We start from the raw sequence: 14149 nt of genomic DNA, 5'->3' as shown, positions 1-14149 counted from the left end.
CTCTGCAAGGAGAAGAAGCAGAGTGCAGGGTCACACAGGCATCTGGTTCCCAGCCACCCTAACAGGCAGGTGCCCCTTGTGGTCAGCTTCACGCTCAGCTGTCATTTCCTTATGACACCTCCACCTCCATACTGTCTGGAAGTTTTTAAGCAAACTCCAAAATCTGCAACAAGTTCACAGAGCCTGGGCCACACATAGTGGGTGGAGACATACCTAAACACCCCCAGTACACCAGAAAAGGTAAATGAAACCCACAGTCCAAGACAAAAAGGCCCAGAAAGAAGCAAGTCTTTGGGAAGGGCACTTATGAGAACATGCAGTGGGGGGAAGAGGGGAAGATGACCAGCTCTAGGAAGTCTGAGACACACCTACTCCACAAAGCATCCAGTCAGGATGAACACAGAGGCATAGATGGAGATGAACAGAGCTAGCAGCCCAAGCACTTAGTTCCTGCCACCACAGTGCAGCTGAAGAGCTCCTAGCTAGGCATCCATTGTGTGCAGCATGCTGCAAAGGTGCCAGCTAATATGGCCCTGTGGAAGTCACCATTGACACAAGTTGGCCGGAGCTTTATGAAATAGGAGAAAGAATGTTAAAAGCTCTTCCACTGCCAACAAAATACCGCAGAACAAGAACTCAAGGGCTTTTCTGGTGACATCTCCCAGAAGCACACATTTGCACAGCAGTATATGGACACTAATCGAGCAGGTTTCACCAGCAGTTGGCAGCTCAGCATGAAGCATAGTGAGGATCAGTGCTGAAAGTTGGACCACACCACCGACATGTCAGACAGGAGGAGGATGCAGTCAGCAGATGAGGGGCAAAGTGGAAAGGACTGACATGCATGGCAGAAGTGTGCCAGACCTAAAAGAGATTTTCAGTAATGACCCTAGCCATTTTTTTCCCCACACAGTGTTGGTGGGATCAAAACAGTTTATCCCTGTAGCCCTGAATTTGCAGTTCCAAGGTCCTAGCTGTGGGTTAGTGGGAGTCCGTAACATGGGCTTCCTTTCCCTGCTGTTATGTGGTAATGCAAAAGGGCTTGTGCTGAGTTACAAATATATGGGAAAATTCTGACCCTAGGTCCATTTCTTAGCAGTGCAATGTCACAAAAAGAGGATTTCAGTAACAAAAGTTGTTTGCTGTTGTAAAGCTGCTGTATCATCAATAGGCCCCAACCTGCTTCTTAGAACACAAAACGCAGGTTTTTTTGCACTATCCCATTATTTCCCAGTGTTAGGGACTCTGGGATGACAGGTGTCTCAGCAAGAAAAGTTTTCTGCTGACATGTAAGGCCTCAGCAAACATGAAGTAGGAAGACGAGGGCAGGGGGCACCATTACTGTGGACTTCAACATGAATAAAGAAGATGAAGTATTGGATCTGTCCCCTCATGGATCAAATCCATTGGGAGCAGGATGCATTCAAAAGCAGTTACTTTAGGCTGGATCTCTGGTTAAAAAAAAACAACAAAAAAACAGGGAAAAAATCCAAACCCTAAAAAACAATAAAGGTGTGAATAAGTGCAAGGGAAACTGCGAAATGTTTCATTTCCTGCCACAGAGAAAAGAACGCCACTAAAAAAAGTTTATCTGCTAAGCAGGAGCTTAGGGGTGCTAGGACAAGAGTTTACAAATGGCAGGTTCACATATCAAAGGACCAAAAAGCTGGAACCATTCCATGAAACAGCGAGGGGCACAGCTAGCACCGCTGAGAAATAGCATCTTCTCAAACTGCTGAAAGATCGCTGTGACCATGTAACTGCTGTTTGTTTCCACTGATCATGTCTGGCCAGTATTACAGCATATAAAAAGCCTACCAATATTCCCCTTTGTCTTCTGCTGTTTGAAACAAAACAGAAACAAAATAAACCCAACAGATCAGCCCTTCAAAATCTAAGCCTTTTTGCCTAATCATCACACCAGTGATTAAAAAGGGATTAGTAAGGTACAAGTTTAGCCAAAGCCTTCTACTTACCAAAGAACAGTACTTATCACAGCGTACAGCACAAAGATATAAGTTCAGTGTTGATTGTGCAGGAGTGGCCTGCACATAAGTGAACCACACTGCAGATACCATTCACCCTGAGGCCCTTTGGCAGAGCTCCTGCTTTACAGCACTCTGGGTTTCTCTGCAGCTGCCCAAAGGGAACAGCATTTTCTAGCCTAGATGACCTCAGCCAACACTGGATTGCTTTGCTATTTTTTATCTGTGACTCGCCACCCTTTGTGAAGATCAGGATGGGTTGTTGTTTCAAAGATTCTAAGTTTCATCCTCCCGCTGCCTTTGGTCACATCTCCACTTATTCACCAACAGGATCAGACAGCTGAGACGCTGCAGTTCCACAGACTTTCACTCCTGGTCATACGATGTGGCATCAACATTTTGGGGGTGCAACTCATGCCCTTTCCATCTGACCCAGAAAATTCAGACTGGAGCTCTGGCATCACAAGTCACCAGCTGCTGACTTCCCAAAATCCGGCCGCAATACTCTCCTGGCATTTGAACTCCACATATTCATTTGCAAACTAAGCATCCCAGAAATGCCTAGTTTGACCTTTCATCTCTTTAGTGGATGAAAATTACACTCATGAAGGTCAACAGACTCCCACTGATGTTGCAGGGCTGGGCTTTAATACTAGCCTCATGTACTAGGACAGTGTCTATCACACCACACAGCACTGCAATTGTAAACACGCTCTTTCCAGAACTGTTTGGTGCCAATATTCTTCAGGGCTCTGTAATGGCCGTCATAAGTCCCTCTGTACTGTTCTGCAAGGCCTGGCTGGCCCTACTCCTGCTGCCTAGCTTGTGTTCCCCATCCCCTCAGACCTGCAGCACCCCACATCTTCTGAGCTTAGCCAGGTCGACCAGAAACTCCTGAAATCTCTCTGACCCCTTTCACAGTGATTTCGTGGTATCACTACAGGATACATTTACAGGACACATTACACTGCCCGAGGTACAATATTTTTCTTCAGTACAAGTAGAGCAAGATTTAAATAACAATGCTATTTCTTTGCTGCACTACCCAAAAATGTCTCCAAGCAGGAATAAAAATGCTCAAAGCCCCCAGTGAGGTCCCCTGGACTGCAAAGGTACCACACTATCAAAATCTCAGAGGCTACAGGCTAACGAGCCTTGTCTTTCAGACCTACCTGGAATTTTCACCCGTGACATCTTTGCAGCAAGTTTGGAGACCCTCAAGTAACACCCTACTGTAACAGAGCACAAGTAGCTGACTGACTGCACAACAGCCTAACACTACTTTTGCTGCCTTCCCTTCCCTGTAATTAGACTCTCCCACTCTAAAAGGAGAAGAGAGGTCATCTGTAAGACTATTTAAAGTGCAACCACAAGCACTTGCACTGAAACCAATGAAAGCAGGGCTCAAATTTAACTTTCTTCTTTTTTTTTTTTTTTTTTTTTTTTCTCCCTTTTCAGTTAGGCTTTCATTTTACATTTAGTAGAGTTTCATTTGTTGTCTGGTCAGATTGCTACTTCCCAGGATAGTTGCACCTTTCTAAAGTGGACTGTGGAAATCAGTCTTTTAAGAGAGACTAAAACTGATGTCTTCTGTGTTGAACCAGTGGTATAAAGGAAATCCCTAAGGCACAAGGCTGATGTTCATCAGAACAGGAGCTGTGGATAGGTAAAAATTACGTGCTCTCACCAATCAGTGTGCTATTCAGGGAAGATTTTTCCTGAGAGAGGGGTCTGCTTAACAGACTGGATTTTAGCAACAGGAGTTGCACAGATGTCCTCACATCTTCCCAGCTGAATCAAACAAACAAACAGAAGGAAAATGCAAGGAGCTATATTTAATTCCTGAGCTTTTCAGGAACTGCCTTTATAAAACTTTGTATCATAATGTAAAGTGATGTTCAGTTTGGCGCGTGGTGAGCCATAACCAAAGCACATACTACAGAGACCGGCCCTTAGTCCAATCCCAGGTGTGGCAAGAAACTCCTCCCTTAAGCTCCACACCCTGGCCTGGATCTGGTAGAGCAGGGTATCACTTTGGGAAGTACCTTTTAAGTAGATTCTTTCTAGCATACAGGCATTGAGGGCTGTACCCAGTCCTTTAGGGTTTCCTCAAACCTACTTCAGATCTCTCACATGAAGCTAGAAAAGAGCTCCTGCCTGACGAAAATGCCCAGAATCTGTAGGCCCTTTGTGTTGCCAGGGTAACCCTGAGCTTCTGACTCAGCTTCCTGGTGGGAAGTGGGAAGCCTAAATGGGTCAGCAGGATACAATAGTTTTGATTTGAAGCAGAGTCTTTTCCTGTTTATTTATACTTCACGTATTGACGGAGATGAAAAATTGCACTGCCATCAGCACAAGTCAAGCAAAGCATTCAGGCTATCATCAGCAGCCTTGCTGCTAGTTTAAAAGGTGACTTTGGTGAGAAGATTGAAGGGAACAGAAAAACTAGCACCCCAGGAAAGACAACATTGTTTGGCATGACATGTGCACCTAAGGGCTTCCTGTGCTATCTTTTGTAGGAACAGTTATGAAAAGGCCTTGTCCCAAAAGAAGGCTAGAGTAAGTGAAAGAGTTGCTTGGACAAGATAGAGAGTTAAAAATAACAAGTCATAGAATTTTCCATAGGTACATGGGAAGCTTGTGGCACTACCAGTCAGAGAAGTCAGGTGAGCTGAGACCTGGTGCAGCATGTCCAGCTCAGATAACTTCCAGAGCATCCAGAAACTCTCTCTGAAACATCACTGCTTGATGTGCACAACTTCAAAACACATTGGGTAACAGTTAAGAAATTTTCCAGAACTCAGGGAGTTTTAGCCCCACTTCCCAGATATTCCCCAAGAATATAAATTGGTCCACCCCCCCACCCCTGCAAATTGCAAAGGTGCGGACAACAAGGCAAAGCTGGGATGCTGTTACAGTCTTGATCTCTAAAACCTGGTCCCCTCTCTCATGTTGATAGCAGTCTTCAGTTTCTGAATTGTTCTTACTCATTCCCCGGTTTGTGAGTCCCCAACACCATGTTACTGTTACTGTTTAATTTAAGGTCAATAAAACCGGGCTCCTGCTTGTTTGCACTCCCACAAGGACTATATCTGCCCCTAACCTTTCTGGATATATCAATATCTTAGGATTCACATCTGAAACCAAAATTAACCTTTAGGGTGCAGAGGTCATCTTCCTCAAGAGGTCTCTTGATCCCCTAGCTTTTTAAATCACAGGATCAATTCATGTGGGTTCATGATAGAAATATGAGTAAAGCTTGGGTATGCTGTGCTAAAGTTAGATCTACAGCCTCTACAAACCGAAGTGCCGACTACAAACAAGTCATCTTCCCACACTTTTTCAGCCAGAAAGTGAGTGATTCACACCCAGAGGCTTCAAAGTGGCTCTAAAACCCCACCACACTTTTATCTCTAGGCTGCCTTCATTCCACCTGGGTCTAGTCAAAGCAAAATACCCAAACATGCCAGAAAGTTGACAGTTTCAGGTATTTAGCAGGATCTTCCTCTCATTCACCTAGCAGAGCAGTCATGCCACAGGGGTAGCTGTCCAAATATAAGCCTAGGGGCAATTTTTGCTAGAAAATGGTTTCAATTCCTGAAGAAGAAAAGTATTAATCGAGAGAAGGTAATGGGTAAGCTCAGAAGGGCACTCCTTGTGTTGTGCCTTTTGAACAAAAGCACCTTGCATTAAGAGCCTCGGCAAGCTCTTCTCTCCCACATTGCTCTTAGTAATTCCCTACACGGATTCCTCTGGGGCTGTTTAGATCAGTCTCTGTTCCAGTATGCAACAAAAGCCAGGAAGTCCCTCAGGTGTGAAGTAGTTTCTAGGAACAGATGGTTACAGGTAACAATCAGGCTGGTGGAAAGCTTTCCTAATAAGCCAAGAAAACACTTGCTTTTAAGCACCCATCTGTACTCACATTCTGGATGTCTCCTTTTGGAACAGGCAGCAACTGCTGCAGCTGCACAGTGCAAGGAGCTTCACAGCCCTGTTGCTAGGTGTCTGCCCTTAAAGTTACTTGCACAGTTAACAGGTCGGACTCCGGGTTCCACAGGCCTGACACAATGTCTCAGGAGAAAGGCACTTAGAGCACACTTACTGCACTGTTCAACACAGTGCCTTATTGCTACAGAGAAGTATTTTAGAAGACCAAATTAAGCAACTTAAAAGTCTAACAGAGAGCATGATTCGGACACAGTAATAACTTCATAGCTGATTCCACTCTTGGAATATCAAGTAAAGAAATTTCCTCTCCCCCTTTTTTTTGACTTAGCAAGCATCCTTTCCAAGGGCAAAGTCAGCACAAATATGATGAGGGACCCCACTGCAAATACAGGGACTGAACACAAAGGCAAGATGCACGACATGGCACAGATTGGTGGAGTATTAAAAATGGACTCTGGAACAAACCTATGGTATGTCTCAAAGCCACTCTCACTGCTTATTCATGCTATAGTGGACACATATGATACAGCTGTTCATGCCACGTTACATGTGACAATCTGAGTGAACCTAGATCCCACAGAGAAAGCACGTAGCATTGACAAGCTTTCTGTAAGCCAGTTGTGGATCCCCTGCCCAGATCACTACCACAAAAGGAATGACCAAAGAATTCAGAGTTTATTCTTTAAAAAAATTTATTAAGAAGCAAAATAATTTACTTCAAATGAAAAGAGATGCATTATTGAAAGCAAATAATTATACAAAGTAACAACAAAAATTAGCCCTTGGATAAAAAGTCCAGATCCCAACAGTTCCCTACCAGCCTGGAAGTTATACAAAAGAGGCCTGGGGAGTAAAGGACCACATACAGGATCAGTATGCAGTTCAAACTTCCACTACTTTCCTTCCCCCCGTAGGCCTGAAGTTGCTTGAAATGCACTTCTAAGTCATTGAACTGTACTAAAAATTACCACGGTTACTATCCAAAGTCCTACTGATGACAATAAGAACAAAATTTGAGCATTGCTGTTTGAACAAGACCATGGAGGAGGGACATCAACAGTAACAACCCATAGAGTTACACTATCTCGTTACACAGCCGTTCGCAGTCTGTGACAACAGAAATATTTATTTCAGTTATTGGCACTGGTAATTTTTGAACAAGAGCTTTACTCTTTTTTTATATTTTACATCTAAGTTGTTTATGCCTGTTCTTCGCAGTCACGATAGTAAAGTTAGCTTGGCACTAACATGGTGGTGTGCTGTTAGTTCTAAATAACATTTGGAGTAAATCTACAAAACCACCTTTCCTAGGGATCTGTCTTGTGCAAAAACTTATGTGCTTATCTTCTAGGTAATTCTGCCAAACGTTCTTGGGGTTTTGTCCTTCCACAGTTCTCTCTCAGTTGCCACCAAGATCAGGGTTCTCTTACATAGACAGCTGGAAACAAAGTATGACCCTTTGCTTCATACTCATGATCAGCACAATACCGATTCTGTATCACTTGCTAGATGTGAAACTATAATAATGCAGATGGGAGTGCCACCTGTGCAGGTCAGCTCTGAGCACCCTGAAAGCCGACACAGTCCCCTCTAAGGTTCCAAAGGTGAGATACATACTCACCTACCCTTACCAGGTCTTCTTCCCTTTTGAGATTTTTATATAGCCCACGAGAAAGGGAATGCCAAAGACAAAGTAGATGCATTTGCCAGTTCCCATACAATTCTGAGAATTCACAACTTTTGAGGTTACAGCTAGTACATTTTTAATGACAACTGGAACATGCTATGCAATGTAGAGAATTGATATGATGAACCTCTATCCAAAGAAATAATTTTCCATACTTGACCACACAACGCTCAAACATCAAATGCCAGCTGCAAAAGGTGTCTGATGGCCACAGGCAGCAGGCAGTCACGCTTGCCAGGAAAGAAATTCCCAAGTTTCCCAAATAATTAAAAAACATACATGCACCCAGGTGACAAGATCTCACCATTCAAACACACTGCAAATTCCACATTGCTGTCTTTCCAAAATGCTGAGCCTATGTGACCAGATGCATATCCCAAAAGCTATCATTTTCCACTTCTATTTTTATCAAGTGAACAATAATGTGTCACACATCTAGAAGCAGACAGTCATCTCCCGCCATAGTGCTCAAAGAGTACTTTCACAAATAATTTCTCTTTTGCACCAAAGAAAAGCACTGCTTGCTCATGACATGTCAGCTTGCAGTGGCAGTAATTCTGCCACATTTAATCTGCAGGCATCAGATCATCTTCAAACAAACCTGACTCGAGTCACGGCCAATGCTATCCATAATGCTGCCCACCATTGTGTATGTTGCTAGAAAATGTTGTTTTATGTAAAAATATTATGGTTTTAATTCTTATCAGTGTTTCATCAGTCAAGGGTAAAATAAATCGCAAAAAGTTATTAGTAGGATTATCACAGATAAAATGTGATGCAGATCAATCCTCTTCATTCCAAGAAGAGAATTAAGAATGTAAGTAGTGAAGGAAGCATTATTAACAGAAACAATTTCTTCTCTCAGTATTTACTGACTTTTAATTTCCATTTGAAATTGAGAACTCCAAATTAAGACCTATGACTGACAAACAAACTGAAATCAAGCCTCTTGCAATTCCTCTGCTCACGCTGGTTTGGCAGACTGACTGAACGCTCCCTCTGTTGGCCGAAGGCCCGTTACTCTCCTATCAGAGAGCAACTGGGAATTCAGCTTTGCTGTGGGATACACTGTCTGACCACGCAGAGCGGAACCCAGCATCAGCAGCACAAGAACTAGGGAAGGACACAGTATTCCAAGGAACACCAGTAGGCTTTGCAACAGTGACCACACTTGTACGTCCCAATTAAACGAGGTGACAATGTTGTTCTAGGAAGTATCCGCACAGCTTATGTAGTAGCAATTCTCTCATACTTTGAGGCCTGTAGAACAAGCCCAGAATTCCCATCAGTACATCATATGCCTTCTGTGTGGTCATCACTGAACTCTCTCCCTCATTTTGCAAGGATGCTGCAATCAGAAGCTAGCTCAGGTTTCTGTTAGAGCTCATCACTTTCTCCCCTCTGTCTGGACAGACTAAGCCATGACAACCACTGCACCAAACACAGTCAACTCGAAATCCCACACTCCTCCCCTGACAAGGAGACCCTCCACCTACACTTTACAGAGAAATTTTGAAGAGACTGTGTATACAATCTGGTAGTAAGAAAAATATTTCAGAATAAAATAATTTGCAAGTCACAGAGCTGAATAACAGCTGACCAGACTAACTAACCTCCAGTTACTAGATTAACTATCGAGAAGCTGCCCATAAATGTCGGCAGTTAATGTTAAAAATGAACAGCTGACTAATTTGGTCCGACTTGGAAAAGGAAGAGATCTGAATGCTGCAGAAAACCAATATAGAATAGGAACAGTTCCACCTATTTTTCTAGAAACAAAGAAAGTGAAAAACAGATGCAGTATGTCCCCCTCCCTAGTTCAAGAGTCTTACAAGTGCCTGCTGGATCTTCCAGCTAATTAATTCCTGTTTTAGTATCCTGCCAGGCAAAGAGATCACCCACACAAGACTTGTCTGCTTAAGAGAATTAGCTCCCAAGAAATTCCAGTCATCGGGGTTTTCCTCAACCCAAGGGAACAAGAGACAACTTCAAATCTTCTTAGCAAACAGGCACTTAAGTGAGGAAAGATACCTCCTTTTTATTACAGAAAACGAATGATCAGTTAAGTGGTACTCCTAGCACAAAGGAGATGTTCAAAATATGCTGTAGAGGTGCACAGAGAGCGGATACCAGTATGATACGTGACAGGAGCATTCACGGTGCAAAACCATTTCTGACATTACCTGTCAAGCAATTAGTGCCACTCCTCTGACAACACTGCAAATCAGAATCCAATAGAGAGGGGACAAACATCACTTCTAGCTTTTACTCTAGAGGTAAAGTGTCATCTTTTTCACAGCATTTAGTCTCTGTAGTTCACTTGTGACTGGTTTTCTTCTTGAACAAACCCAGATAACACAGTGAGAAAAAAATCCCAGTACATCAAGAGATGCAACTGCTCTGTTAGCTGAGCAAGGAGGTAGATGCCACAGATGTCCTCTTCAGATGGCGCACAGAAAAAGACCTTGTGCTAATTAACTGGTACGAAGATTCTGGTCACTGGCACCAACATACTGCAGGGCATCAGCATGAGATGCAATACAGTAGCATTGAGACTCGTCCAGCAGCTACATCTGAACCGCATATTCTTGGCATCTGGAACAGAAAGGCATCTCTAATTAGCTGCTGTCCAACTCTGTGATGGACGTGCAGTGCAACAGGGTAGTACAAGTCCTGAACGGTCTACCTGTTTTTACAGCCATGAGCAATCTCTTTTAAGTAACTGTTGAAAAGAATTTCACTCAGGGAACTCATACATTTTGTTAAATTATTTTATTTGGTTAATCTTCAAACAGTGCGTATTCCAACGGAACACAGCACAAGAGAAGCTGCGCAGAAGTCAAATCATCAGCAAATGGCAACTGTAGAACTATGCACACTCCTCATTCTAGTTCGGGTGGCCACAGTCAAAACACTGCTGTGAATATAATTTCCTTTCTTAAGCCTTGCTAACTACTTAGAGAGGAAAAAACCCCTTTTTTTGAAAAAAACCCCAACAATTGTAGATTCTAAACTTCTGGGTGTCAATGGGTCGTATAATAGAGAAGAAAACCACCTAGAGCAGCTAGTATTTCTAAGCCATGCTTATCAACAACTGAAAGATGTACGGAGAAGTTGTCAATGAAAAACTTACATTACAGCTTACCTTGTCACATCACAATGCAAGACAATCCCATACAGCCTTGATTGCCGTCTTCGTTGCTGTTGAGTTTTTTCATCCGATACTGCCGGATCTCTCTCACCAGCGTGTAAAAAGCATCTTCCACACCCTGAATGCAAATGATCCAGGTAAATTATTTTCTTTCCTGAAGCTTTTGAGATCACTAGTCTTAGAATCCCTTAACATGATTTGAAAGACATGCATCTACAGGAAGGAGAGCAGCCAGCTTATCCCATAGCTCATAAGAGGAAGAAACTAGCACTTATGTCCAAAACTTTCCACTTACACTCCTCTTTCTCTGAGACAAACAGCCAGGGCAAGAGCTATTAAAAGAAACAAGGCAAAATGTAACTGTGGAGAGGCCCCATGCAGGAAACAAGCTACTTCTTTACTAATCACCTCTGCTTTAGAATTCTTAGAATTTTCTGGCTACTGCTTAGTAATTGCACCTTTTCTGCTTCACTCCACACTGACGTAGGCAGAACACACGCTGACCAGACAGAGTCGCATATTCAATGCAGCTCTGAAGAAGTCTATTAGTCCAGTCTGGGGAATTCTTTCTGTAAACATAATCTTATAATTAGCCTTCATTAAGAAGCCAAGAAAACGGAATAGATCTGGGATGACTAACCACACAGTCTGACCACTTCTCAGCAAAAGCAGATAAAGTTCTCTTCTTCTTACAAACACGACCCACTTGAAAGAAAGTCAGCAAAAGTCTGGAATGATCTGTGGGCTGGCCTAGCCCAGCGATAAACCCAGAACTCTTTCAAGCTAAGAGTGAGTGGGGAAATCAAAAGCTAAACATTTCAAATAGATTTAAAAAATGCTTACTCCTGTAGGTAAGAGAAAAAGTGCACGGGAAAATGTTAGACCATTCTGCATTCAGCATACAGGAAGATGTCAGAGCATGAGTGGAAGCATCTTACCTGTCTTGTTTTAGCAGATGTCTCTATGAAAGGGATTCCATAGCTTTTTGCTAATTCTTGAGCCTGTTTTGTGTCTACTGTTCTTGTGGGCAAATCACACTTATTCCCAACTAGCACCATTGGCACATCATCTGAATCTTTCACTCTCTTGATCTGTTCTCTTTAAAAAGAAAAATAATAATTAAAAAATTAAGAACTATTTGCTAAATATAAAAACTGTTTTAGTTCAGTATCCAAACAACCGTGTCCTACAAAAATACATATTAAAGCCAGACAGGACCTCAGGGGTTCTAACCTACAGCAGTATGCCTAATAACGTCATAAACTCCATCTTCCAGTCCGTGTGTAACTCTGCCCTATTTGCCTTCTTACCCATTTTCTTAAGCGATTACATTCTGCATGCTCAAAATATCATTCGATTAACACAACAACCCAGGTAACTGTCCCACTCAGTTGACTAATAATGCATCGACACAGAGCATAGATAAGCTAGAAAAACTTTCTGCAAGAAATGGAAGATTTAGTATTTGCCTATTATTTAGTCTTCACTGGGTCTAACAGCAAATGGGTCTGATGCCTCTTCCCACCTTCCCTCCGTGTGGTAAAGACCCTGATAGTACCTGTAGAGGTTAATATCAGCAAACGATTTACTGTTGTTAATGGCAAAAACGCAGAGGAATCCTTCCCCGGTTCTCATGTACTGATCACGCATGGCGCTGTACTCCTCCTGCCCTGCCGTGTCCAGGATGTCCAACAGGCAGGTCTCCCCATCGATGACAACCTGCTTTCTGTACGAGTCCTGCAGAACACACCAGCGAGTTTCAGATGAGGAAAACATTGCGCTACTTCTTTCCACCTCAAGCATTATTAAGGAAAAACAAGACCCAGAGCACGATTCGCAGATTCGCAGCAGCTTTGCGAGCCCCTCCGGGAAGAACGCTGCTATCTGCAGCCGCTGCCAGGCCCCTCGCTCGGGAAAGGCCGCGACCCGGCTCCTCGGCACAACCCCCGGCCGGCGCGCAGAGCAAAACGGCCGCGGCACCGTCGCCCCGGCACGACCGGCAGCTGCAGCCCGCGGGGGAGGCGGCGGCGCCTCTCGCGGCCGCTGCCCGAGGGCGGCGGGGCCCCGGCGCGGCCCCCCGGGACTCCCCTGACCCCGCGCCCGGCGCCGCGGGCCCCGCTCACCTCGATGGTGGGGTCGTACTCGTCCACGAAGTGGTTCTGGATGAGCTGGATGGTCAAGGCGCTCTTGCCGACACCGCCGGCTCCCACCACCACCAGCTTGTACTCGGTCATCGCCCTCCCGCCGCCGCCAGCCCCCGCCCCGCCGCTCCCGCGAACGCGGCACGCCCGGCCCGGCCGCTTCCGGCTTCCGGTCCCGGCACCGTGTCACTACCCGCCGCCGGAAACCCGCGACGCCGCGACTTCCGGGCCCGTGCGCGCGGCGCCCCGGAAGGACGACTCGGCCAGGAGGGAAGCTTTTTTCAAAATCAGTAAAACTTTATTCTATTTCCATTCTTTGCCATTAACAGAAAAAATTGGAGAAAGCAATGTTTCTTTTACAAAGATAATGCATCTCCCAGAGAAGAAAACCCTAAATTGAGAATAGAGGTAACATGAGAAAAAAAAAACCAAAAAAAAAAAACAAACAAAAAAAAAACCCCAAACACAGTACTGCCCTCTATTCAAAGAAAGTAACTCCTGATCTTTTTGGTTAAAGTAATACTTAGACCAATCATTCCGTTTTCTTGCTTGATAAAGTGTGACTGGGGAAATGGGGGGAGGGGGCAAGGGGAGGGGGCAAAAAAAAAAAAAAGCACACAGACATCAACTATTTCACCTTGATGAAAGTCTCAATACAGCTATGGAAAGCCTAAGTATTTATTCTTTTACAGTACACTGGGTGCTGGCTGCAAAAAAGAAAAGAGAAAAAAAAAAGTAGTACTCACTTCAGGCACAACTTCTTTCTTTTTAAATTTAAATCAGTAAAAGAAACTGGGTTTAGAAGCTGCAGTGTTCTAAGCAGCAGCAGATTTGTGCATTGTTTTAAATATATTTAAATTACCACACTGATGGCACACCTCAGCCTTATGAAATTCTGCACTGCATGTTTCAGAACACTACAAAAATAACTCTACCCTGGAAAGAGACTTTCACCGAGCTCTAACAACTTTGCTGGCTAGGACTTGAATTAAATGAAATAGGAAAACACCATAACGTTTGGCCGTCAGCTGAAGTGATCTGAATGTTCACAAAGATTTTACATAAAGTTGAACTTACTCCACTCTCAAATGGTCCTCAGAATTCGAGCAGAGCGAGCTGAAGTAAGCCTTCCGCCTCCACTTGGAAGGAAAGACACAACGCAACGGAGCACTAAGGCATAGTAATACCTTGGCCAAAATAACACAGATAAAGCAGAAAGAACTGTAGTGCAGAATTC

At 43.9% G+C, this 14149-nt stretch overlaps 1 protein-coding gene across 1 annotated transcript; it reads right to left on the bottom strand.

The window, feature by feature from the left end:
* Positions 1-6607: 6607 nt before the first annotated feature.
* Positions 6608-13049, bottom strand: NRAS (NRAS proto-oncogene, GTPase). Its single transcript, XM_040616735.1, has 5 exons — positions 12895-13049; positions 12330-12508; positions 11710-11869; positions 10766-10889; positions 6608-10215 (listed from the first exon to the last, which is right to left on the bottom strand). The coding sequence occupies exons 1-4, from the start codon at positions 13003-13005 to the stop codon at positions 10770-10772; spliced, it is 570 nt and encodes a 189-aa protein (XP_040472669.1). The 5' UTR covers positions 13006-13049; the 3' UTR covers positions 6608-10215; positions 10766-10769.
* Positions 13050-14149: the final 1100 nt, after the last annotated feature.

The sequence above is a fragment of the Falco naumanni genome, chromosome 17 (assembly GCF_017639655.2).
Source record: "Falco naumanni isolate bFalNau1 chromosome 17, bFalNau1.pat, whole genome shotgun sequence".
NCBI lineage: Eukaryota > Metazoa > Chordata > Aves > Falconiformes > Falconidae > Falco > Falco naumanni.
Note: the sequence above shows the minus strand (reverse complement) of the source record. Positions and strands in the feature narration are given on the sequence as shown.

Coding starts and splice junctions, on each gene's coding strand:
- NRAS (XM_040616735.1), bottom strand. CDS start 13,005: ATGACCGAGTACAAGCTGGTGGTGGTGGGAGCCGGCGGTGTCGGCAAG. Junction 12,509..12,894: donor AGTACGACCCCACCATCGAG/GTGAGCGGGGCC, acceptor TGTGTTCTGCAG/GACTCGTACAGAAAGCAGGT. Junction 11,870..12,329: donor GCTGATATTAACCTCTACAG/GTACTATCAGGG, acceptor TTCTTTTTAAAG/AGAACAGATCAAGAGAGTGA.